Genomic DNA, 21951 nt, shown 5'->3' with positions numbered 1-21951 from the left:
TCTCCTGCATCAGGATGTTAAACTCTTCAGCTGAAGTTTAACATCCTGAGTAATAGTGGAAGTCAGCCAGCAGGGGGCGCTCTACAGGGGACTGGGGCTTCATCAGCAGACAGTTCTGATGGAAATATTCCAGATGATGATGTCACAGTAAAGGTTTCTCACTTATGCACGCAGTAGGACTCACTGTCATCCCAACACACACACACACACACACACACACACACACACACCACAGGAGACAGGGAACATGATAAGTGGCCTATTCCAAGGCCAGTAAGAAGAGACCGCAGCTCCAGACTCAGCCTGGATTAAAACGTCTTTATTTGACACATGAACAGGAACCAACTGGAAATGGGGAGAAGCTGATCAAACTGGGACGTCTGTCAGGACCAGCAGGACCAGCGTTGGGCTCGTTCTGCTCCCAGCCAGCAGGGGGCAGCAGGCGGCGGCTCAGCTGCGCTGGCTGTGTGTCTGGCAGATGTAGCGCAGCCTGGAGGAGCAGTGCAGGTCGTTGAGCCGCCCGTCGCTGTGGATGTGAGCGCAGTCCTCGTCTCCAGGTCCCATGCCGTGACCGGTCCAACTGTCGGGCTGGCCCGGTTTCCATCGCCTGGGCAACGGAGACACAAGCACCAGATCTACGTTCAGCTGATCTAGATCCGCTCACTGATGGAATAGTTACTTTGAAAAAGTAACTAATCAGATTACTGATTACTTGATTTGTAAAGTAACGAAGTTACTTTCAGCAGCTGTTAACAACAACAACGTTTCACCGCCTGTGAGAATCACATTGATCTTTGCTAAAACGTAATTCTAACTTATTTTATAACAGTAACATCAACAATGTCTCCATTTATAAGGTTGAACTGAAGGGAGATTATTTACTGGTTACAACAGCACAAAATAAACTTTAGTAATTAGTTTGTTTTTGTGTTTCTATTATCTGGAAATTAGAAATATGATTTTAGAGTCCGCCCCCCCTCGGGCCTCCAGGTTCTGTGTTACGGCCCTGTGTCTGCTGTCAGAGCGCAGAGTAACGCAGCTCCTCCTGTGGCTCCTCAGCTCAGATTAGTGACATTTATCTTATATTAATGATTAAAATGGTGTGTGCATCACCTCTGTGATGCTGGACTCCAGGTCGTACCTGCGGTTCATGACGTACGGCGTCTGGTTGACCCACTCCCACCTCCCGGACTTCTCGTCCGACAGACCGACCCAGTAGAACGACCCGGCAGAGAAACGGGTCACAAAGTCCTGGACCAACGAGAGACGGGTTCAGAACATTTTGTCCTCAGCAGGTCCAAACTGCGGACAGAACGTCTCACCCATTCTTCATCGCTCATCAGGATGACCAGGTGAGACTCGTGTCCGTTGCACCAATCTCTGGCCTCGTGCCACGTCAGAACCGACCTGCTGAACAGGTAACAACTGGACCCGAACGGCTCCCAACCCAGAGGACAGCAGCCGTCAGAACCAGAACCAGAACCTGGGACAGAGAGGACAGAGATGGAACCAGAACCAGAACCTGGACGTCTTTGGACAGTGAATAGTTGAGGACATTTTCAGAGTCCATCAGAGCGTTCTGGTCTCCCAGTAGCAGTGAGGATCAAACTGGGTCTGTCCCAGTCTGACCAGTAGGACTGACCATTGTTGATGAAACGCTCCAGGGAACATTTCAGCTTGGCCACCGTCCTGCTGATGGTGTCCAGGGTGGACAGCTGCTTCAGGCCTTCAGACACTGGGGACAGGGTCAGAGGTCAGAGGTCATCAGGCGTTTCCAGGTGTTTGGTTCTGAGTCTGGGGTTACCTGAGGTCAGCTGCTCCTTGTTGCTCTCCACAGAGAACTTGAGCCTCTGTGTGTCTTTAGCTGCGTCTGCGTTGGACAGCAGATTCAGGAGGACAGAAATGGTCATGGCCAAGGTCAAGGTTACCTGGACACCTGGACAGGTGTGCTACCTGTAGCGAGCCGCTGGGCCGACATCAGCCACTCTGTCTGGTTGGACAACGCTTTCTCCACGGACCAGAGCCGGCGCAGCGTGCCGCTGTCTGCAGACAAGAACCTCATGAGGAGGCGGAGCTACAAGACCTGCAGCTGTTCTACCTGCCCGGTGTTGCTCCACCCTGATTGGTTCTACCTGCCAGGTGTGAACACCTGCCTGATGGTTGCTAAGTTCCCTCAGACAGGTCAGGTTGTCTGTCCGTCCCTTTGTAGCTGTAGCCTAGCTCTGTGTAGCTTCCTTCTCTGCTGCTAGCGTTTCGTTAGCCTCACTGAAACCTTCCTGACCTTCAGGTCCGACCGTATGGAGGACAGGTTCTGCCTCCAGACCAGTTCTGGCAACAGACTCTGGTCCAGTCAAAGTCTCTGAGGTCAAAGCTGCTGAAGCTAAAGGTCAGACCATAAACCAGATGATTTCAGTGACTAGATTCCTCCAGAAGCATCAGGACAGCAAAGACCAGAGGACATTCCCCCTCACCGTCTGCTGGACGTCCTGGGAGGACAAGACGTCCACCAGCAGCTGATGGGAACACTGGGACGTACTCACTGGTGATTCCAACCGCTACGATGAAGATCAGGACGAAGGCGGCGGCCAGGCCGGGGTAGAGCCAGCGCCTGACCCTGGAGACGGCCGAGAAGGAGACGGGACGCGGCTCTGATGGACAGAGGGACAGGTTAGGCAGCAGTGGACCCGGTTCTGGCCCGGTTCTGGCCCGGTCCAGACTCCACAGCAGTACCTTTGTTCCAGAACGAGCTGCTGTCGTCCTCAACTTCGTCGTGATACTCGGTCGTCATGATGTCTGTCCTCGTTTTCTTCTCTGTCTGTCCAACACTGAGCTGCAGGTCAACGACCAGAGAGAACTTTGGACTGGAAAACACCTGCTGTGTGCGTGTCTGTGTGTGTGTGTGTCTCTCTCTGTGTGTGTGTGTGCGTGTGTGTGTGTGTGTGTCTGTGTGTGTGTGAGCAGTGAAACATCAGAGGCTGCTGGGAAAACTGACTAAAGACAAACAAGAAGGAGGAGACTGAGAGGAGCTGAAGTTTCCAGATGTTCCTTTAATGCCTCATCATCATCATCATCATCATCATCATCATCATCATCATCAGGTGTCTGAATCTCTATCTCTGCGGGTTGTGGGCAGAGCCTGTGTCCAGGTGTGTTCAGATGTTGGTGCTGTGTCTCTGGCAGATGAAGCGCATGGTGGTGCTGCAGTGGACGTCGTTAAGGCGCCCGTTGCTATGGAGATGAGCACAGTCTTCATCTCCAGGACCCATACCGTGACCGGTCCAGGCGTCGGGCTGCCCGGGACACCACCGCCTGGAGACACACACACACACACACACACTTCGGTGAGACAGCTGAATGAAACCCTACACAGAGACGTTGTCTGGAAGACAGACGTCCAGGTGTCCAGGTGTCCAGACGTACCTGCGCTCTATGATGTAAGGGGTCTGGTTCACCCATTCCCACCTCCCAGTCCTCCCATCAGTCAAGCCGACCCAGTACAAGTTGGGAACCGACGTCTTGGTCACAAAGTCCTGCAGAACAGAGAGCAGACATGATGGACGCCAACAAGATGGCCGACACACAGGAGACGAGCTGGACAGAAACGTCTACCCCGAGGTTCAGAGGGGATGGGTTGGACCCCCAGTTGGAGCCCCCAGTGTTGGACCCCCAGTTGGAGCCCCCAGTGTTGGACCCTCAGTGTTGGACCCCCAGTTGGAGCCCCCAGTGTTGGACCCTCAGTGTTGGACCCCCAGTTGGAGCCCCCAGTGTTGGACCCTCAGTGTTGGACCCCCAGTTGGAGCCCCCAGTGTTGGACCCCCAGTTGGAGCCCCAGTTGGAGCCCCAGTTGGAGCCCCCAGTGTTGGAGCCCCAGTTGGAGCCCCAGTTGGAGCCCCCAGTGTTGGACCCCCAGTTGGAGCCCCAGTTGGAGCCCCCAGTGTTGGACTCCCACTTGGAGCCCCAGTTGGAGCCCCCAGTGTTGGACCCCCACTTGGAGCCCCAGTTGGAGCCCCCAGTGTTGGACCCCCAGTTGGAGCCCCCAGTGTTGGACCCCCAGTTGGAGCCCCCAGTGTTGGACCCCCAGTTGGAGCCCCCAGTGTTGGACCCCCAGTTGGAGCCCCCAGTGTTGGACCCCCAGTTGGAGCCCCAGTTGGAGCCCCCAGTGTTGGACCCCCAGTTGGAGCCCCAGTTGGAGCCCCCAGTGTTGGACCCCCAGTTGGAGCCCCAGTTGGAGCCCCCACTGTTGGACCCCCAGTTGGAGCCCCAGTTGGAGCCCCCACTGTTGGACCCCCAGTTGGAGCCCCAGTTGGAGCCCCCAGTGTTGGACCTCCAGTTGGAGCCCCAGTTGGAGCCCCCAGTGTTGGACCCCCAGTTGGAGCCCCAGTTGGAGCCCCCAGTGTTGGACCCTCAGTGTTGGACCCCCAGTTGGAGCCCCCAGTGTTGGAGCCCCCACTGTTGGACCCCCAGTTGGAGCCCCAGTTGGAGCCCCCACTGTTGGACCCCCAGTTGGAGCCCCAGTTGGAGCCCCCAGTGTTGGACCCTCAGTGTTGGACCCCCAGTTGGAGCCCCCAGTGTTGGACCCCCAGTTGGAGCCCCCAGTGTTGGACCCCCAGTTCGAGCCCCCAGTGTTGGACCCCCAGTTGGAGCCCCTGTTGGACCCTCAGGGTTGGAGCCCCAGTTGGAGCCCCCAGTGTTGGACCCTCAGTGTTGGAGCCCCAGTTGGAGCCCCCAGTGTTGGACCCTCAGTGTTGGAGCCCCAGTTGGAGCCCCCAGTGTTGGACCCTCAGTGTTGGAGCCCCAGTTGGAGCCCCCAATGTTGGACCCCCAGTTGGAGCCCCAGTTGGAGCCCCCAGTGTTGGACCCCCAGTTGGAGCCCCAGTTGGAGCCCCCAGTGTTGGACCCCCAGTTGGAACCCCAGTTGGAGCCCCCAGTGTTGGACCCTCAGTGTTGGAGCCCCAGTTGGAGCCCCCAGTGTTGGACCCCCAGTTGGAGCCCCAGTTGGAGCCCCCAGTGTTGGACCCCCAGTTGGAGCCCCCAGTGTTGGACCCCCAGTTGGAGCCCCCAGTGTTGGACCCCCAGTTGGAGCCCCCAGTGTTGGACCCTCAGTGTTGGACCCCCAGTTGGAGCCCCCAGTGTTGGACCCTCAGTGTTGGACCCCCAGTTGGAGCCCCCAGTGTTGGACCCCCAGTTGGAGCCCCCAGTGTTGGACCCCCAGTTGGAGCCCCCAGTGTTGGACCCCCAGTTGGAGCCCCCAGTGTTGGACCCCCAGTTGGAGCCCCAGTGTTGGACCCCCAGTTGGAGCCCCAGTGTTGGGGACCCCAGTGTTGGAGCCCCCAGTGTTGGACCCTCAGTGTTGGACCCCCAGTTGGAGCCCCCAGTGTTGGACCCCCAGTTGGAGCCCCCAGTGTTGGACCCACAGTGGTAGCCCCAGTTTTTGCCCCCACTGTTGGAGCCCCAGTTGGAGCCCCCATTGTTGGACCCTCAGTGTTGGACCCCCAGTTGGAGCCCCCAGTGTTGGACCCTCAGTGTTGGACCCCCAGTTGGAGCCCCCAATGTTGGACCCACAGTTGGAGCCCCAGTTGGAGCCCCCAGTGTTGGACCCCCAGTTGGAGCCCCAGTTGGAGCCCCCAGTGTTGGACCCCCAGTTGGAGCCCCCAGTGTTGGACCCCCAGTTGGAGCCCCCAGTGTTGGACCCTCAGGGTTGGAGCCCCAGTTGGAGCCCCCAGTGTTGGACCCTCAGTGTTGGACCCCAGTTGGAGCCCCCAGTGTTGGACCCTCAGTGTTGGACCCCAGTTGGAGCCCCCAGTGTTGGACCCCCAGTTGGAGCCCCCAGTGTTGGACCCTCAGTGTTGGAGCCCCAGTTGGAGCCCCCAGTGTTGGACCCTCAGTGTTGGACCCCCAGTTGGAGCCCCCAGTGTTGGACCCCCACTTGGAGCCCCAGTGTTGGGCCCCCAGTTGGACCCCCAGTTGGAGCCCCCGGTGTTGGACCCTCAGTGTTGGACCCCCAGTTGGAGCCCCCAGTGTTGGACCCCCAGTTGGAGCCCCCAGTGTTGGACCCCCAGTTGGACCCCCAGTTGGAGCCCCAGTGTTGGACCCCCAGTTGGACCCCCAGTTGGAGCCCCCAGTGTTGGACCCCCAGTTGGACCCCCAGTGTTGGACCCCCAGTTGGAGCCCCAGTGTTGGACCCCCAGTTGGTGCCCCAGTTGGAGCCCCAGTGTGGGACCCCCAGTTGGAGCCCCAGTTGGAGCCCCAGTGTGGGACCCCCAGTTGGAGCCCCAGTGTTGGACCCCCAGTTGGAGCCCCAGTGTTGGACCCCCAGGTGGAGGCCCGGTGTTGGACCCCCAGTTGGACCCCCAGTTGGAGCCCCAGTGTTGGACCCCCAGTGTTGGACCCCCAGTGTTGGACCCCCAGTGTTGGACCCCCAGTTGGACCCCCAGTTGGACCCCCAGTGTTGGACCCCCAGTTGGACCCCCAGTGTTGGACCCCCAGTGTTGGACCCCCAGTGTTGGACCCCAGTGTTGGGGATCCCAGTGTTGGAGACCCCAGTTGGACCCCAGTGTTGGGACCCCCAGTGTTGGACCCCAGTGTTGGACCCCAGTGTTGGGACCCCCAGTGTTGGAGCCCCAGTGTTGGGACCCCCAGTGTTGGAGCCCCAGTGTTGGACCCCCAGTTGGAGCCCCAGTTGGAGCCCCAGTGTTGGACCCCCAGTGTTGGACCCCAGTGTTGGGGATCCCAGTGTTGGAGCCCCCAGTTGGACCCCAGTGTTGGGACCCCCAGTGTTGGACCCCAGTGTTGGACCCCAGTGTTGGGACCCCCAGTGTTGGAGCCCCCAGTTGGACCCCCAGTGTTGGACCCCCAGTGTTGGAGCCCCCAGTTGGACCCCCAGTGTTGGACCCCCAGTGTTGGGACCCCCAGTGTTGGAGCCCCAGTGTTGGGACCCCCAGTGTTGTAGCCCCAGTGTTGGACCCCCAGTTGGAGCCCCAGTTGGAGCCCCAGTGTTGGACCCCCAGTGTTGGACCCCAGTGTTGGGGATCCCAGTGTTGGAGCCCCCAGTTGGACCCCAGTGTTGGGACCCCCAGTGTTGGACCCCAGTGTTGGACCCCAGTGTTGGGACCCCCAGTGTTGGAGCCCCCAGTTGGACCCCCAGTGTTGGACCCCCAGTGTTGGAGCCCCCAGTTGGACCCCCAGTGTTGGACCCCCAGTGTTGGACCCCCGGCTCCTGGCAGGGACACCTTTGGTGCCGTTGATGTGCTGTTGTCACAGAACTGGTGATCTTCTATAATAACTCTCCTGACCCGTGGGGGTTCATGGTCCTGTGGGCTCCGGGGCCCCAGGAAGGTTCTGGACTCGTCTAGTAACCGGACCGGGACGTTTGACCCGCTATAGACCTCGGCTGCTGGCTTCATCCTCGTTGAGCTACAACATGGCGCTTCTGCTGAGCAGAGCTAACTAGCATGCTAGCATGCTGCCTCCACTGAGTTCATCCTCCACTACGTTTTCTCACCCACTCCTGGTCGCTGTTCAGGATCACCAGGTGAGCTCTGTTCCTCTCACACCAACTCTTGGACTGGTTCCAGTTCAGGTGCTGCTGGCTGAAGAAGTAGCAGTCCGATCCAAGCCGGGTCCAGTCAATGGGACAGCACGGTCCGGTTGCTGAGCCTGGGACACAGAGACGCTGAGACACCGGGACAGACGGGACAGAGGACAGGTGTCTCTCTGAAGGTCCGTACTGTTGTTGATGATCCGCTCCAGAGAACATTTCAGCCCCTCCACGGCCCGGTTCAGAGAGTCCAGAACCGCCAGCTGCTGCAGGGCTGCAGACACTGGACACACAGGTTCTGGTCAGGTTCTGCTCAGATACTAGTGAGGTTCTGATCGGATCCTGGTGAGGTTCTGGTCGGGTTCTGGACACTGACCTGAGACCAGCTGGTCCTTGTTGTCCTGAATGGACGACTGCAGGTGTTGAACGTCTTTAATGGACTCTGGAAGACAAAACATTCAGAACCTCAGTCGGCTTAACGGAACAAGAACCAGAACCAGAACCAGAACCAGACATTCAACCACTTCCTGGTCTGTTATAGGGCTGTGCTTTTATTGTGAAAGGCCAGCAGTGATGGCGGAGCTTCCTGTACCGTGACTCTGCTGCAGCGATGCGTTCAGGGACTTCATCCTGTCGGCGAGGATGGACATGTCCTCCTCTGCAGTCCACAGCCGGCTGGACGTCTTCGTGTCTGGACACACATACACACACACACACACACACGCACACACACACACACACACACAACAGGTGAGACACTGGGAGGTGGGAATGGGTGGAGGAACCATGTTGTTTTCACAGGAAGTACGTGTCAGAGTGCGTCTGACATCAGTGCTGCATGTAGCTCAGCCTGCTGCTCTCAGGTGAACAACGTTGGACCGTCTGTTCCTGTGAACTACGGGAACTTCAACCGGGTCGTTCCAACCAGGTCGTTCCAACCGGGTCGTTCCAACCGGGTCGTTCCAACCGGGTCCCGCTGTGGAAAATGTCCTCACATTGTTGGTCAAGAGGAAGTCCTCACAACAACAGCAAGACAAACCGGACCCTAACAGAACCAACAAGTTCTAACGTCCAGGAAGCCACAAGGTCCAACTGCTGAACACCAGGATGGACCTCTGGGTCTGGTTCCTCCTGGTCCAACGTGTGTGTGTGTGTGTGTGTGTGTGGGGGTGTGTGTGTGTGTGTGTGTGTGTGTGTGTGTGTGTGTGTACTCACTGGTGACTCCAAGAACCAGGATCAAGACGAACACCATGGCAACCATCAGAGCGGGAAACAGCCAGCGCCTGAACCTGAAGAGACCAGAGAGAGAGCCAGGAGGACTCTCTGGGACGAGGACAGACAGGAGGACAGACAGAAGGACAGACAGGTCATTGGAGGCAGGAAGAGCAGAGACAATCCTCCACCCTCTCTGTCCCCCTCTGACCTTTGACCCAGAGGGTGCAGGTGTCCATGTCCTTGTCCCTGAAGCTGTTGAACATGGCCGAGACGTTCTTCTGTCTTCAGTTTTTGGACCTGCTTTGGCAGAACAAACAGAACATTACAGCAGAAGGACAGGAGGACAGGAGGACAGGACCGGCGCCTCCTGCTGGTGTCTCACCTGTTGAACACCTGGACATGAGCGACACGCAGCGTCTCTTCAGTCCGTCTCTGGAGCGATCTGACCGGCCGAGTCCAGAACCTCCTGCAGCTCCTCCTCCTCCGGACAGGAACCGTCTGCTCAGCACTTTGTGGTTTTGTAACGTCTCTGTTTTTCTCTCTCCTTCTCTCTCGCCCGCTGTGTGGCCAGAGTTTCTCCTTCCACTGAATCTCCTCAGCTTCTCGTTTTCAGCAGAGGAAGGAAACGTTCTGCAGGCTTCGCTTCCCTAAACCAGCCGGAGGTTCTGCAGAGACACGCCCTGACCTCTGACCTCTAGCTAGGCACAGAGCTTCCTGAGCAGGAGAAGCCAGGCCTGCAGACAGAGGGGGCCACGAGGAGCCCGGACCCCCAGCATGTTTTGATCCATCAGATCAGTTTTGGGTTCCCTTCATGTTTTCACACAGAAACAAGAAGTTCTCCTGCTAACCTTGTGAATTTATTAAAGTTTTATTACAGCTGTTGAGTTTCATGTCAGAATATAATCTAAATGTTTTTGATTTTATTTTGTTGTGATTTCAGGTTTTGCATATTTTACACATCAGGTTAAATATTTAAAACGATATTAAACTCGTTTTTTATCTGTTTGTCTGCTGATTTTCCTCCACATGAATTATGTCACATTCATCACCAGGAAACTGATTATAGCATTATGCTAGTTCTTTGTTCCTGCACTGTAAAAACACAAAATCTTACCAAGTATTGAGTTTAGTTTCTACTCTGAGTACCTTTGAAATAAGACAAAACTAACGTCCAGGTAAGTCTCCAGTAGCTGTAGTTTAAGTCAGTTATTTAATTATTTCACTTATGAAAACTGTTATCAATGAAAAAATGAGAGTTTAATTGTAAGTTAGTTTTGTTTAATTCAAAGTGTGCTGAGATATTTGCAATAGAAACCAGACTAAAAAGTTTTTTATTTAGTGTTTTTGCAGTGCATTATGCTAACACCAACACCGTTAGCTAATCATGGATGATGCTAACAGATGGAGCATCTGGAGTGAACATGCTGGTCTGGGGCCAGATTAAAACCACCGGGGGCCCCAGAGAGCCTGGGGCCGGCCCTGTAAGGCCTTCAGGTTCAGATCACAGGAACTGCCAGGAGCAGCAGCAGGAAGTTTAATGTGATGTCACAGCGAAGAGGTCATCCCTCGGTGAGGTCGTCGTTGAAGTAGAGCAGGATGGCGGGGACGAAGAGGTCGCGGTCCATCCTGAGATGCTCCAGCTCCAGGTCGTCGTCCGTGACGCCGTTATCGTTCAGCGTCTTCTGCATGTCCAGGACGTCTCCGTGGTACTTCCAGGTGTAGCTGCTGGCGTGGGCGTTGTGGCGCAGGTAGCGCTGCAGGATCTCCTCCAGGGTCTCCTCCGAGCACACCTGAAGAGGGCAGGCCGTCTGAGCTTCACTACTTTACCCAGAATGCACTGAGAGCTTCACAGGACAGACTCCATTACCCACAGTGCACTGGGCCTCTCTCACCTCCAGCAGCTGCTCCTGTGACGTCAGCGTGTTGACCACGCGGATCCAGCGGGTTTTGGTCGACAGCAGCCCCACCTCGTAGCGGCGGTCCTTCCACCAGGGCTGGCCCAGGTCCGTGTCCCAGTCGGACCGCGGCCCGCTGGGCGGCGTGTGCACGACGCGCCCCCTGGGGGTGTAGTACCGCTCGCAGCACGTCACAGGGTCCACAAACCTCAGGATCTGGAAAAACCAGGAACAGCTCAGCTCCCAGCAGGGTCAAAGGTCACTGCTGAAAATACATCCATGATGGAAGCCAAACCAGCGACTTCAGCTGGTTTCACTGAAGGTATCAGAGTAAAGGGGCTGAAGAAAATAAAACCCACGTCTCTGGTCTTTGGGTCGAACCAGCTGCTGATGTCCTTCCCAGCACACTCCATGATGGGCAGCAGCAGCACGTCACCTGCAGAGGGGACACCGCCAAGGTCAACCAGGGTCATCTGGAGTCAACCAAGGTCAACCGAGGTCAACCGAGGTCCATGACTCAGATGGTCGACAAAACAAAAATATTCATATCAACATAAATTCAATCAAATCTCCTCATAATAACAAAATATTCCATCTGTTAACATGTTAAGTAAAACAGGTTTTAGTTTATGGTTTAGTTTATTAAAAAGAATAAATAAATATATCTGAACATCACAGGAGCAGAAATATAAATAAAATGAATTATTAGTTCAACTACATGGAGAGGTTTACGTTAGTGATGAAAACAATTTTTGGTTTTTAAACTTTGTCCAAGGAAAGTTTCAAAAGATGAAGTTCCTGTTTAGAAATAAACTGTAATGTAATGTAATAGATTAGCCATGTCTGCATTTAAATTACCTTCTCAAATCCTCATATTATTAATAAAATATTCAACTGTTTAATTCTCAGATATCTTTCCCTATAAAACCGTTTGAGAGGAGAAAAGATTTGAAGGTCAGAAAGTTTGAGTTTTGAAATTTGTTTCTTTATATTTTATTGGGAGAACCAACCTGAAAATGTAGATATTCATTTTATTTTCCATCAATTTTCTTCTTGTGAGACCAGGATAAATTTGTTTTGTCAAAAATGTAAAAAGTTAAAATCTCATTACTACTTCTAATCCAGTAATTGATATTGTGTAACTTTGTTTTCTTTATGAACTGGGCACATGTTGTATTATTTTATTATTTTCTCACAGTCATCTTTACCTTCAGAGCGCCACCGGTTCACCGTCACATCCGGTCTGAGTTCGGCCTCGGGCCCAGTTTGAACCAGAACACCCATCCAACACCTGCAGCCGGAACTCACCCTGGTGCTGCTTCATCAGCGGGGTCAGGTCGCACACTTTGCCCAGGAAGGAGACCCACAGGTCGTCCGCCGTGAAGTGAGAGGCCACCTCCGCGGGGGTGAAGTACCGGGGCCGCCTCTTCATCTGAACGGGCTGAAACCGGACCAAACGGATAAACTGGGACAAACCGGGTTGAACTGGGACAAACTGGACAGTTCGGGCTCGGTTGAACTGTCAGGAAAAAGTTTTCGCTCTCTGCAGGTTTGCCGGTAGTTGCGTTGCCATGACAACAGGAGGCGCGGCGGTTGCCACTCGGTTTGTTTACCTTCCTGGCTGCAGACCGAGGGGGCTGATGGGAGTTGTAGTGAAACACCAGAACGCACCAAAATTAAAAAAAATGTAATGTAATTGATCCGAAAGGGGAATTAAATGTTGTTCTAACTCGTAACTCTAGTATCAATCAATCAATCAAACTTTATTAGTATAGCACATTTCAGCATCAAGGCATTTCAAAGTGCTTTACATCAAATCAAACACAAAAACACAATGCAACATAGAATCAACAATCAAAACACAACATCAAGTCAGATTCCGTCAATAAATTTATAATTGATTACGTTTCAAATAAAACTCTAAACAAGTGGGTTTTTAGTTGAGATTTAAAGGAAGTCAGTGTTTCAGCTGTTTTACAGTTTTCTGGCAGATCTTCTATTTGTGGTACATAGATGCTGAATGTTGCTTCTCCTCGTTTGGTTCTGGTTCTGGGGATGCAGAGCAGAACCAGAACCAGAACCTGAGAGGTTCTGGAAGGTTGATACAACAGCAGCAGATCTTTAATGTATTGTGGTGCTAAACCATTCAGTGATTTATAAACTAACAACAGTATTTTAAAGTATATTCTTTGAGCTACAGGGAGCCAGTGGAGAGACTTTAAAACTGGTGTTATGTGCTCTATCTTCCTGGTTTTAGTCAGAACTCCAGCAGCAGCATTCTGGATCAGCTGCAGCTGTTTGATTGATTTGTTGGACAGACCTGTGAAGACGCCGTTACAATAATCAATACGACTGAAGATAAACGCATGGATGAGTTTCTCTAGATCTGGCTGAGACATTAGTCCTTTAATCCTGGAAATGTTCTTCAGGTGATAGAAGGCCGACTTTGTAATTAATGCCTGTTTCTCCTCTCACCTCTTTGTTTTATTTATAAAATATTAAAGGTTTGTGAATTTCCAGAGATATTGCTGATAAACTGATTTCTATTTTTTCATTAACTGTAAGCCAGAATCATCTCAAACTGAAATAAACACTATAAATAATAAATAATCAATCAATGTTCCTCTACGTATTGGTGTTTTACGGTCTAGTTTTAACCCCCTCTCTCCTTGTCTCCCTGTCCGTGGAATGTCACACACGTGGCACAGATTCAGATCTTTTTCACGAAGTTTCTCCAGTTGGACAAATCTGAGCAAAACCCTTCTCTCCCACCGATTCCATCTGTCGGCCGCTGATTGGCTCAGCACCGTGTCACCCAAACATTCTGGGCTGCTGATTGGCTGAGCCCCGAGAACTACTGTCGACTGCGGTCCGTGTTGATGTTGGGACATCTCGTTGCTGAGGCATCGCGATATTTGGACCGTAGGAAGCTGAAAGAGTCTGAGAGAAGAAGCGGATAAACTAACGGTTCTGCCAAACCGAACGGGTTCTAACCGGGTCACCAAGCGGAACACATGGCGTCCTGTCGGCTTCTCTGGCTCACTGCCGTCTGCTTCCTCAGCTCCGCGTGGGCCGAACAGCGGAAGCTCTCACCAGGTAAGGCCGCTCCGCAGGCTCCTCTAGTCGGCCAGGAGGAGAACGGTGAGCCGCTGGAGCTCCGGAGCTTCAGTCTGGATGAAAACAGATAAACTCCGGGTGAAACTGTCAAAAATCAGAATATTATTAATAAATCAAACCTAAACTGTCACATCAGCAGGAATGCGAGGGGAAAATACGTTTAGTAAAGGATTTATTCAGAACTGAATAAAATGAAGGGATTTTATGATCAGGATGTAGAACCTGGAAAGTTCTGGTTTTAGGATGAATCACGGCTCTTCAGAACCATTCTGGACCTTTTCAGAACCGGTCTGGTTCACGTGCAGCCAGTTCTTAACGCTGCTGGTCTATTTAGTATTTAATTTAAATTTATTACATGAATTTTCCTCAAATTCTTCATTTGTTTCAAACCGGATCGATCCGGAACTTCTGGGTGTTTAAAACTTCATGACTAAAACTGTTTTAAAGATCTACAACAAAATGGATTATTGGTAAAGACTGTTACCATGGCAACCCATAAATGAGCGCGATTCAAAGATGAAATGTTTTATTCTGTTGTTTTAAATCTGAGTCTGCATTTATGTTTCAGTTGTTTTAACAGATGATGATAATAATGATAACTATTATTATTATTATTATTATTATTATTATCCAGGTGATTGATAAGTGACCAGGTGCTGAGCAGGGGTCCGTCTGGTTCTGGTTCTGGTTCTACTGGTTCCAGCAGATCACCTGGAGGACAATAGAGGAGCTGATTGTGGGTCAGATCAGCCTTCCTCCTCTTCCTCCTCTTCCTCCTCCTCCTCTTCCTCTGCAGGTTTCTGGTTTCAGGTATTCAGAGAAACTGGAGCTGCAGGACAACCAGCAGGTTTTATTCACCTCAGCTCCACCTTCCTCCTCCTCCTCTTCCTCCTGGTTTTCTCCTGGTTCAGAAGTATTCATACCCCCTGAATGCTCAGCCCTGTCGCCTCCTCACTCTGGGCAACATGGTGGCAGTTGGACTGATATCAGATGTTTAAAACTGATCAATAATTATCAGTATTGACCGATTCTAAATGCTGATGTCATAAGTCGTCCAGCCAGACGTTCGGGTCAGAGGTCGGGGTTCAGCTCCAGGTGTGGGCGGGGCCTCCAGGATCAGCTCTAGATCTGCAGCATCTAGACTGACTCTATGTGTGTCTCTGGTGTAGAAAATCTGCTGGTCGTTACCGCGGCAACGGAGGAGACAGACGGCTTCAGGCGCTTCGTGAAGACGGCGGCGCAGTTCAACTACAGCCTGAAGGTGAGACCAGAACCAGAACTCCGGGTCTGGGCCGGCTAACCCCCGCTGACCTCTGACCTCTGGCAGGTGCTGGGCCTGGGGGAGGAGTGGAAGGGCGGAGACGTGGCCCGGACGGTGGGCGGAGGTCAGAAGGTCAGGTGGCTGAAGGAGGAGCTGCTGAAGCACTCGGAGGAGCAGCAGCTGGTGGTCATGTTCGTAGACAGGTAGCCTTCATCCTCCTCTTCATCCTCCTCGTCATCCTCCTCTTCCTCCTCTTCTTCATCCTCCTCTTCATCCTCCTCTTCATCCTCCTCTTCATCCTCCTCTTCCTCTCTAATGACTCACCTGTGCAGGTGGCTCAGTTTGACTTCATGGTGGTTATTACTTATCGATTAACAGAGGGGGCGGGGCTTAGAAATGCTCTGATGATTCTCACTGTGACACACGGCGGTGGCAGCATCATGCTGTGGGATCCTGGTCAGAAGAGCTGAGACTGTGGTCACCATGGCAACCAGCCTGAGCCTGCAGCCAGAGGCATTATGGGATGGTTTAGATCAAAGTGGCAGAGACTCGTTAAAATACAAAAATTGATTTTATTTTTATTTAGAGACAAATAATTTGATTTATTTAAATATTCCTGATATCGGGTCAAACCGGGTCAGACTCGGTTCTGGCTAACCGGACTTCGTAACCCGACCTCTGCTCCGTCTCTGCAGCTACGATGTGATCCTGGCGGCCGGTCCAGACGAGCTACTGACCCGGTTCTCCTCTCTGGGCCACCGGGTCGTTTTCTCTGCCGAGGGGTTCTGCTGGCCCGACCAGCGCCTGGCCTCCAAGTACCCCCAGGTGCATTCTGGGAAGCGCTACCTGAACTCTGGAGGTGAGGTTCTGCTGTCCTGAGGTTCTGTGGTCCCGGTGCCGGTCCGCTGACCTGCGGTTCTGTCCAGGTTTCATCGGGTTCTCCTCGGACCTGGCCGCCATCGTCCAGCAGTGGAAGTTCAAGGACAACGACGACGACCAGCTGTTCTACACCCGGATCTACCTGGACCAGAAGCAGAGGGTAACCGGGTCAGAACCGGGCCGGGAGGAGGCAGCGGCCGGACAGAACCCGACTGATGTTGTGCTGTGTTTCAGACCCGGTTCAACATGACTCTGGACCACCGATCCAGGATCTTCCAGAACCTCAACGGAGCCATCGGTGAGTCTCTGGACGGTTCGGTACCGGTTCTGGACCCATCCAGACTGGACCTTAGTGGTTCTGGAGGAGAGTCATTGGACCTGGAACCGGGTCAGAGCTGCTGGTTCTGACCCGGCTCTCTCTCCCCAGACGAGGTGGTCTTGAAGTTTGAGAGGTCAAAGGTCAGAGTGAGGAACGTGGCCTACGACACGCTTCCTGTGGTCATCCACGGCAACGGACCCACCAAGGTAACGGCCAATCAGAGGGCTCCGCTCGCCCCATGTGACAGCAACAGGAAGTGCAGCTGGTGTACCGTTCAGTTGCCATAGCAACACCTGTCTCCGTCCTCAGCTGCAGCTCAACTACCTGGGAAACTACGTCCCAACGGCCTGGACCTACGAACACGGCTGTGGAGGCTGCGACGACGACCTGCTGTTGCTAGGCGACCGCCAGGTAAGGAGGGGGAGGGGAGAGTTGATGGGGGGGATTAGAGCCAGTGTGACACTCTCTCTTTCTCTCTCTCTCTCTCCTTCTCTCTCCCCCCAGGATGTTGACCTCCCTCTGGTCTTCCTGTCGGTCTTCATCGAACATCCGACTCCCTTCCTGGACGAGTTCCTGGAGCGTCTGGTCACCATGAACTACCCCAAGACTCGGATCCGCCTCTTCATCCACAACAACGTACGGCCTGCTGGTTCTGGTTCTGGTTCTGGTTCTGGGCCCGGCTCTGGTTCTGGGCCCGGCTCTGGTTCTGGGCCCGGCTCTGGTTCTGGTTCTGGGCCCGGCTCTGGTTCTGGACCCAGCTCTGGTTCTGGTTCTGACCCGTCCTGTCCTGCAGGTGGTGTACCATGAGCAACACATCCAGCGGTTCTGGGAGCGCCACAGGGTTCTGTTCCCGGACGCGGTTCTGGTCGGACCTGAGGAGAACCTCCCGGAGGAGAAGGCCAGAACCATGGCGATGTGAGTCCAGAACCGGGTCCGGACCGGTTCTGGTTCTGGTTGGCTCTAACCCCTCCCTGTGTGTGCAGTGAGGCGTGCCAGAAGAACCTGGGCTGCGATTACTTCTTCAGCATCGACTCGGACGTGGCGCTGACCAACCCGGACACGCTCCGGATCCTCATGGAGGAGAACAAGTAGGTTCTGGTCCGGCCCGGTTCTGTCTGGGTCGGGGGCCGCTCTAACCGGGCCTGCGTGTTCCGCCCCAGGTCCGTCATCGCCCCCATGCTGTCCAAACACGGCAAACTGTGGAGCAACTTCTGGGGCGCTCTGAGTCCGGACGGGTTCTACTCGCGCTCCGAGGATTACATCGAGATCGTCCAGGGAAAGAGGATGTAAGTCCTGCTGCTGTCGCCACGGTAACGGACCCGGACCTCACCGCTGGGAGGTTCTGGTGAGGTCTGGATCATACGATCAGGTTCTGATGGTCCTGTCAGAACCTGAGTGGGCGGGACAGGAAGTGATGTCAGTTCTGACCCGGTCTCTCTGTTGGGACCGGTTCTGACCCGGTCTCCGGTTCTGACCCGGTCTCTGTGTTGGGACCGGTTCTGACCCGGTCTCCGGTTCTGACCCGGTCTCTGTGTTGGGACCGGTTCTGACCCGGTCTCCGGTTCTGACCCGGTCTCCGGTTCTGACCCGGTCTCTCTGTTGGGACCGGTTCTGACCCGGTCTCCGGTTCTGACCCGGTCTCTGTGTTGGGACCGGTTCTGACCCGGTCTCCGGTTCTGACCCGGTCTCCGGTTCTGACCCGGTCTCTCTGTTGGGACCGGTTCTGACCCGGTCTCCGGTTCTGACCCGGTCTCTGTGTTGGGACCGGTTCTGACCCGGTCTCCGGTTCTGACCCGGTCTCCGGTTCTGACCCGGTCTCTCTGTTGGGACCGGTTCTGACCCGGTCTCCGGTTCTGACCCGGTCTCCCTCCCCAGCGGGCTCTGGAACGTGCCCTACATCACCCAGGTCTACCTGGTGAAGGGCAGCGTCCTGCGGTCCAAACTCTCCCAGGTCAGCCTGTTTGTAGACGAGGGAATGGACCCGGACATGGTGTTCTGCAGAACCATCAGAGATCAGGTAACGCCGTGGGCTTTGTACCAGAACCCGATCCGATTCCTGTGGCCCGGACTCACCGGCGCCACCGTGTGTCCTCAGGGCGTCTTCATGTTCGTCTCCAACCGAGACGAGTTCGGCCGGCTGGTGGCGTCCGCCTCCTTCAACACCTCCAGACTCCACCCAGACATGTGGCAGATCTTCGACAACCCGCTGGTCAGAACCGGACCGCAGGTCCACCGGGTTCTGGTGGGACGGCTGGGACTGAATCTGTCTGTCTCTGTCCTGCAGGACTGGAGGGAGAAGTACGTCCACGAGAACTACTCCAAGATCTTTGAGGAGGCCAGCGGTGTGGTGGAGCAGGTACTGGACCGGGCCTGTGGGCCAGAGCCAGGCGGTTCTGGTGTCATCTGGGTCTGTAACGTCCTCTGTTGTGTCCTCCAGCCCTGTCCAGATGTCTACTGGTTCCCGGCCTTCTCTGAGAAGATGTGTGACCATCTGGTGGAGACCATGGAGGACAACGGCCAGTGGTCCGGAGGGTCCCACAAGGTACCGCCGCTTCCTGAGACCCATGAGGTTTCTCAGGTTCCTGACCGGTTCTGGTTCTGTCCCTCCAGGACGAGCGTCTGGCCGGCGGCTACGAGAACGTCCCCACCGTGGACATCCACATGAACCAGATCGGCTTCGAGAAGGAGTGGCTCAAGTTCCTCAAGGACTACATCGCCCCCGTCACCGAGAAACTCTACCCCGGATACTACCCCAAGGTAGGAACCCGACCGGGCCTGGAGCTGGTACCATAAGATAGGAACCCAACCGGGCCTGGGGGTGGTACCGTTAGGTAGGAACCCAACCGGGCCTGGGGGTGGTACCGTTAGGTAGGAACCAACCGGGCCTGGAGCTGGTACCCCAAGGTAGGAACCCGACCGGGCCTGGAGGTGGTACCGTTAGGTAGGAACCCGACCGGGCCTGGAACTGGTACCCCAAGGTAGGAACCCAACCGGGCCTGGAGGTGGTACCGTTAGGTAGGAACCCGACCGGGCCTGGAACTGGTACCGTTAGGTAGGAACCCTGAGGTCGGACCAGAACCAGTTCTGGGGAACCTTTGGGTTTATGGTTTTCAGTCTGTAGAACAGAAACTTTCTTGTTTATTTTTTTTCTTGAGTTTTTTTTTCTTGCTGTTTTCAGTTTGTGAATACAAAGAAATGTTTTTCCAACACAGACATAAAATAATTTACAGGAATATAATCCCTATACAATAATCCCAGTAGGTCCAGTACATTCCTGTCCCTGACAGAAACGGATCACATTTTAATAAATGACCCTCACAGAGACGTTTTGTTCACCAGTTTAAATATAGAGGCTCAGGTTTCATCCAGTCATGTTCAAATCTTCTTCCCATGAAGTTTTAAGTTCAGGTGAGCAGGTTTCTTTCATAATCAACAGTTTATCATAAAGCCATGAAACCAGGTCTTTACCAGTTGGTTCAATAATTGGATGGTTTCCAACAGTCTAAACTCTGGCAGAGAAACTAAAGTTTCTGGTTTCCAAATATCTAAAAACTGGGATTTAGTTAAACCATATTTATTACTAAGTTCCTGAAGGATCCCAAATTCTTCTCTATGAAAAGGTCTTTAAAATAAGTAAGTTCCTCCGGTTCCACTGCAGGAACTCCACATCCTGAACAGATGGTTTAGAAAATGGTGAAGTCCAATTGGACTCAAGAGGGAAACATGTTGGAGTTTAAAGGATTTTCCTAAACTGGCTCCATATTATCAGCGAGTTTCACTGCAGGGTTTAAAACAGGGTTAGATGGAGAGAGGAAGTGGGGAACAGAGCAAGGCAGGGATGGAGATTTTGTTCTTTCCTGTTGTTTTTAAATGGTTTTCGTTTTGTTTGGATCTTTGGTGGATCATATTTAGTTCCCCACCTCAAAGGGAAAAGAAATTCATCAGTTCAAGGTGATTATTTTTGTTGAAACATCCACTCCACAGGCTAATGCTAGCATTAGCTTTATCAAAAATATTTACATAATATAGCCGTCATAAATGATCCAAGCTACCTGCTGCTGTAGCTAAATGTTACCATATTTTTACTAGCATGCTAAAGCTACAAAGAGCTGCATTAGCATGCTGATGTTAGCATGAAGGTATAACTAATTCTTTATAAATGCTAGCATTGTGGTCCAAACTTTAAGCTAGCATGCTAATCCCCCCCCAGGCCCACTCCATCATGAACTTTGTGGTCCGGTACCGTCCAGACGAGCAGCCGTCTCTGCGGCCGCATCACGACTCTTCAACCTTCACCATCAACATCGCCCTGAACAGGAAGGGCGTCGACTACCAGGTACCCCTCTGCCTGACCTCTACCTGACCTCTGCCTGACCTCTGCCTGACCTCAACCTGACCTCTACCTGACCTCTGCCTGACCCCTAACTGACCCCTAACTGACCTCTGCCTGACCTCTACCTGTGCTTCCAGGGTGGAGGCTGCAGGTTCCTGCGCTATGACTGTAAGGTGGAGTCTCCTAGGAAGGGCTGGTCCTTCATGCATCCCGGCCGCCTCACCCACTACCACGAGGGTCTGCCCACCACCCAGGGCACCCGCTACATCATGGTGGCCTTCGTCGACCCCTGATGACCCCGGGGGGGCCGGGAGGTGTGGTGGTGGACCTGAACGCGTCATACGAGTTTCTGCCATTCTGGTGTTCACGGTTCTCCGACAGGAACCTGAACGCATCATCAGCATCAGACAGACAGAAAAACACGTCACACTTCCTGGCCCTGAATGCATCGTGGCCGAGCTTTTCACAATAAGAGTCTTTAATGATTTAATTAGAGGTCACCATGCTGCCTTACCTGAGTCTATGCAAGAACACACTCCAGGTGTGTGTGTGTGTGTGTTCAGATGCACATCAGGACTTGAACTCATCACTGCAGCTCCCTCTGTCCAGCAGAGGGCGTTCTGTCACCATGGTAACCTGCTGCAGGTTACCATGGTGACGCTCCAGGATCCAATCACCATTCAACCCGACCGGATTTAACCAATCAGCAGCCGGAGACTTTGATTTTACAATCGTTATTATTTATGGGACGTTTAGACTTTATGGTTACCGGGGCAACGCTAGAGGGTTTTATACTGTTGTAAATGTTTAGCTGGGAGGTTCTGGTTCTGGACTGGTTCTGTCTGAAGGAAGCAGAACAAACCGCTCTAAGTTATTTGTTTCAAGGAACTGAATAAAGTTTTATTAACTGAGCTCTGATTGGTCGGTTTCATCCGGACAGTTTACCGTCTCCAGTTTGTCCTCCGTGTTTTCGGCTGGAATGCTCCTGGTCTCAGAACCGACCCGCCGGATCTGCTGGTGGAGACTGGAGCAGCAGCAGCAGCCGGGTCCAGTTTGGTCCTCGTTCAGCTCCTCTGGTTCCTGTTGGGTCCAAACTGGTCCTGCGGTTCTGGTCCAACTCCAGTTCTGGTTCTGGTTCTGTCCAGGAGTCCGGCTAGCAGCAGATATCCAGCTGCTAATATGTCCGTCCATTAAAATCAGGGATGTCCAAACTGTGGTTCGGGGGCCATTCGCGGCCCAGGCCACAATATAAACAACCTGTTTATATTGTAAAGTTTGTTTTCAGGTCAAAGTTGGACGTTTAAAATGTACAAAAAAAAAGAAAAAAAAAAAAAAGCATGAAGCAACTTGGAAATCATTAAATATTTGTTTGATTAGTTAATTTGCATTTGTGGA

General features: G+C 53.3%; 4 protein-coding genes across 5 annotated transcripts; 1 reads left to right on the top strand and 3 right to left on the bottom strand.

Moving 5' to 3' along the window:
- Positions 1-303: 303 nt before the first annotated feature.
- Positions 304-2891, bottom strand: LOC122820892 (C-type lectin domain family 10 member A-like). The gene is given in 9 exon segments (XM_044098553.1): positions 304-494; positions 496-607; positions 1142-1251; positions 1323-1483; positions 1643-1735; positions 1805-1870; positions 1954-2043; positions 2541-2648; positions 2731-2891. Coding segments are annotated over 9 exon segments (909 nt in total). The 5' UTR covers positions 2789-2891; the 3' UTR covers positions 304-383.
- A 136-nt stretch (positions 2892-3027) lies between these two features.
- asgrl2 (asialoglycoprotein receptor-like 2) lies at positions 3028-9542 on the bottom strand. Its single transcript, XM_044098554.1, has 9 exons — positions 9135-9542; positions 8961-9049; positions 8753-8860; positions 8130-8228; positions 7914-7979; positions 7728-7820; positions 7502-7656; positions 3421-3530; positions 3028-3309 (listed from the first exon to the last, which is right to left on the bottom strand). The coding sequence occupies exons 2-9, from the start codon at positions 9013-9015 to the stop codon at positions 3153-3155; spliced, it is 843 nt and encodes a 280-aa protein (XP_043954489.1). The 5' UTR covers positions 9016-9049; positions 9135-9542; the 3' UTR covers positions 3028-3152.
- A 728-nt stretch (positions 9543-10270) lies between these two features.
- LOC122820894 (cytochrome b5 domain-containing protein 1) lies at positions 10271-12241 on the bottom strand. The gene is made up of 4 exons (XM_044098555.1): positions 11956-12241; positions 11007-11083; positions 10645-10863; positions 10271-10542 (listed from the first exon to the last, which is right to left on the bottom strand). Exons 1-4 carry the CDS (start codon positions 12077-12079, stop codon positions 10312-10314), a joined length of 651 nt encoding a protein of 216 aa, XP_043954490.1. The 5' UTR covers positions 12080-12241; the 3' UTR covers positions 10271-10311.
- A 1289-nt stretch (positions 12242-13530) lies between these two features.
- plod3 (procollagen-lysine, 2-oxoglutarate 5-dioxygenase 3) lies at positions 13531-21467 on the top strand. 2 transcript variants are annotated; one of them, XM_044098552.1, is made up of 19 exons: positions 13531-13743; positions 14934-15025; positions 15092-15228; positions 15721-15884; positions 15952-16064; positions 16139-16202; positions 16332-16429; positions 16533-16634; positions 16728-16859; positions 17017-17138; positions 17207-17311; positions 17384-17509; positions 18099-18240; positions 18319-18432; positions 18508-18579; positions 18661-18765; positions 18834-18980; positions 20434-20559; positions 20694-21467. In XM_044098552.1, exons 1-19 carry the CDS (start codon positions 13662-13664, stop codon positions 20847-20849), a joined length of 2199 nt encoding a protein of 732 aa, XP_043954487.1. In that variant the 5' UTR covers positions 13531-13661; the 3' UTR covers positions 20850-21467. The 2 variants fall into 2 exon arrangements, with proteins under 2 accessions (XP_043954487.1, XP_043954486.1); XM_044098551.1 differs by having other exon boundaries at positions 18099-18432.
- Positions 21468-21951: the final 484 nt, after the last annotated feature.

The sequence above is a fragment of the Gambusia affinis genome, linkage group LG18, assembly GCF_019740435.1.
Source record: "Gambusia affinis linkage group LG18, SWU_Gaff_1.0, whole genome shotgun sequence".
Lineage (NCBI taxonomy): Eukaryota > Metazoa > Chordata > Actinopteri > Cyprinodontiformes > Poeciliidae > Gambusia > Gambusia affinis.
Note: the sequence above shows the minus strand (reverse complement) of the source record. Positions and strands in the feature narration are given on the sequence as shown.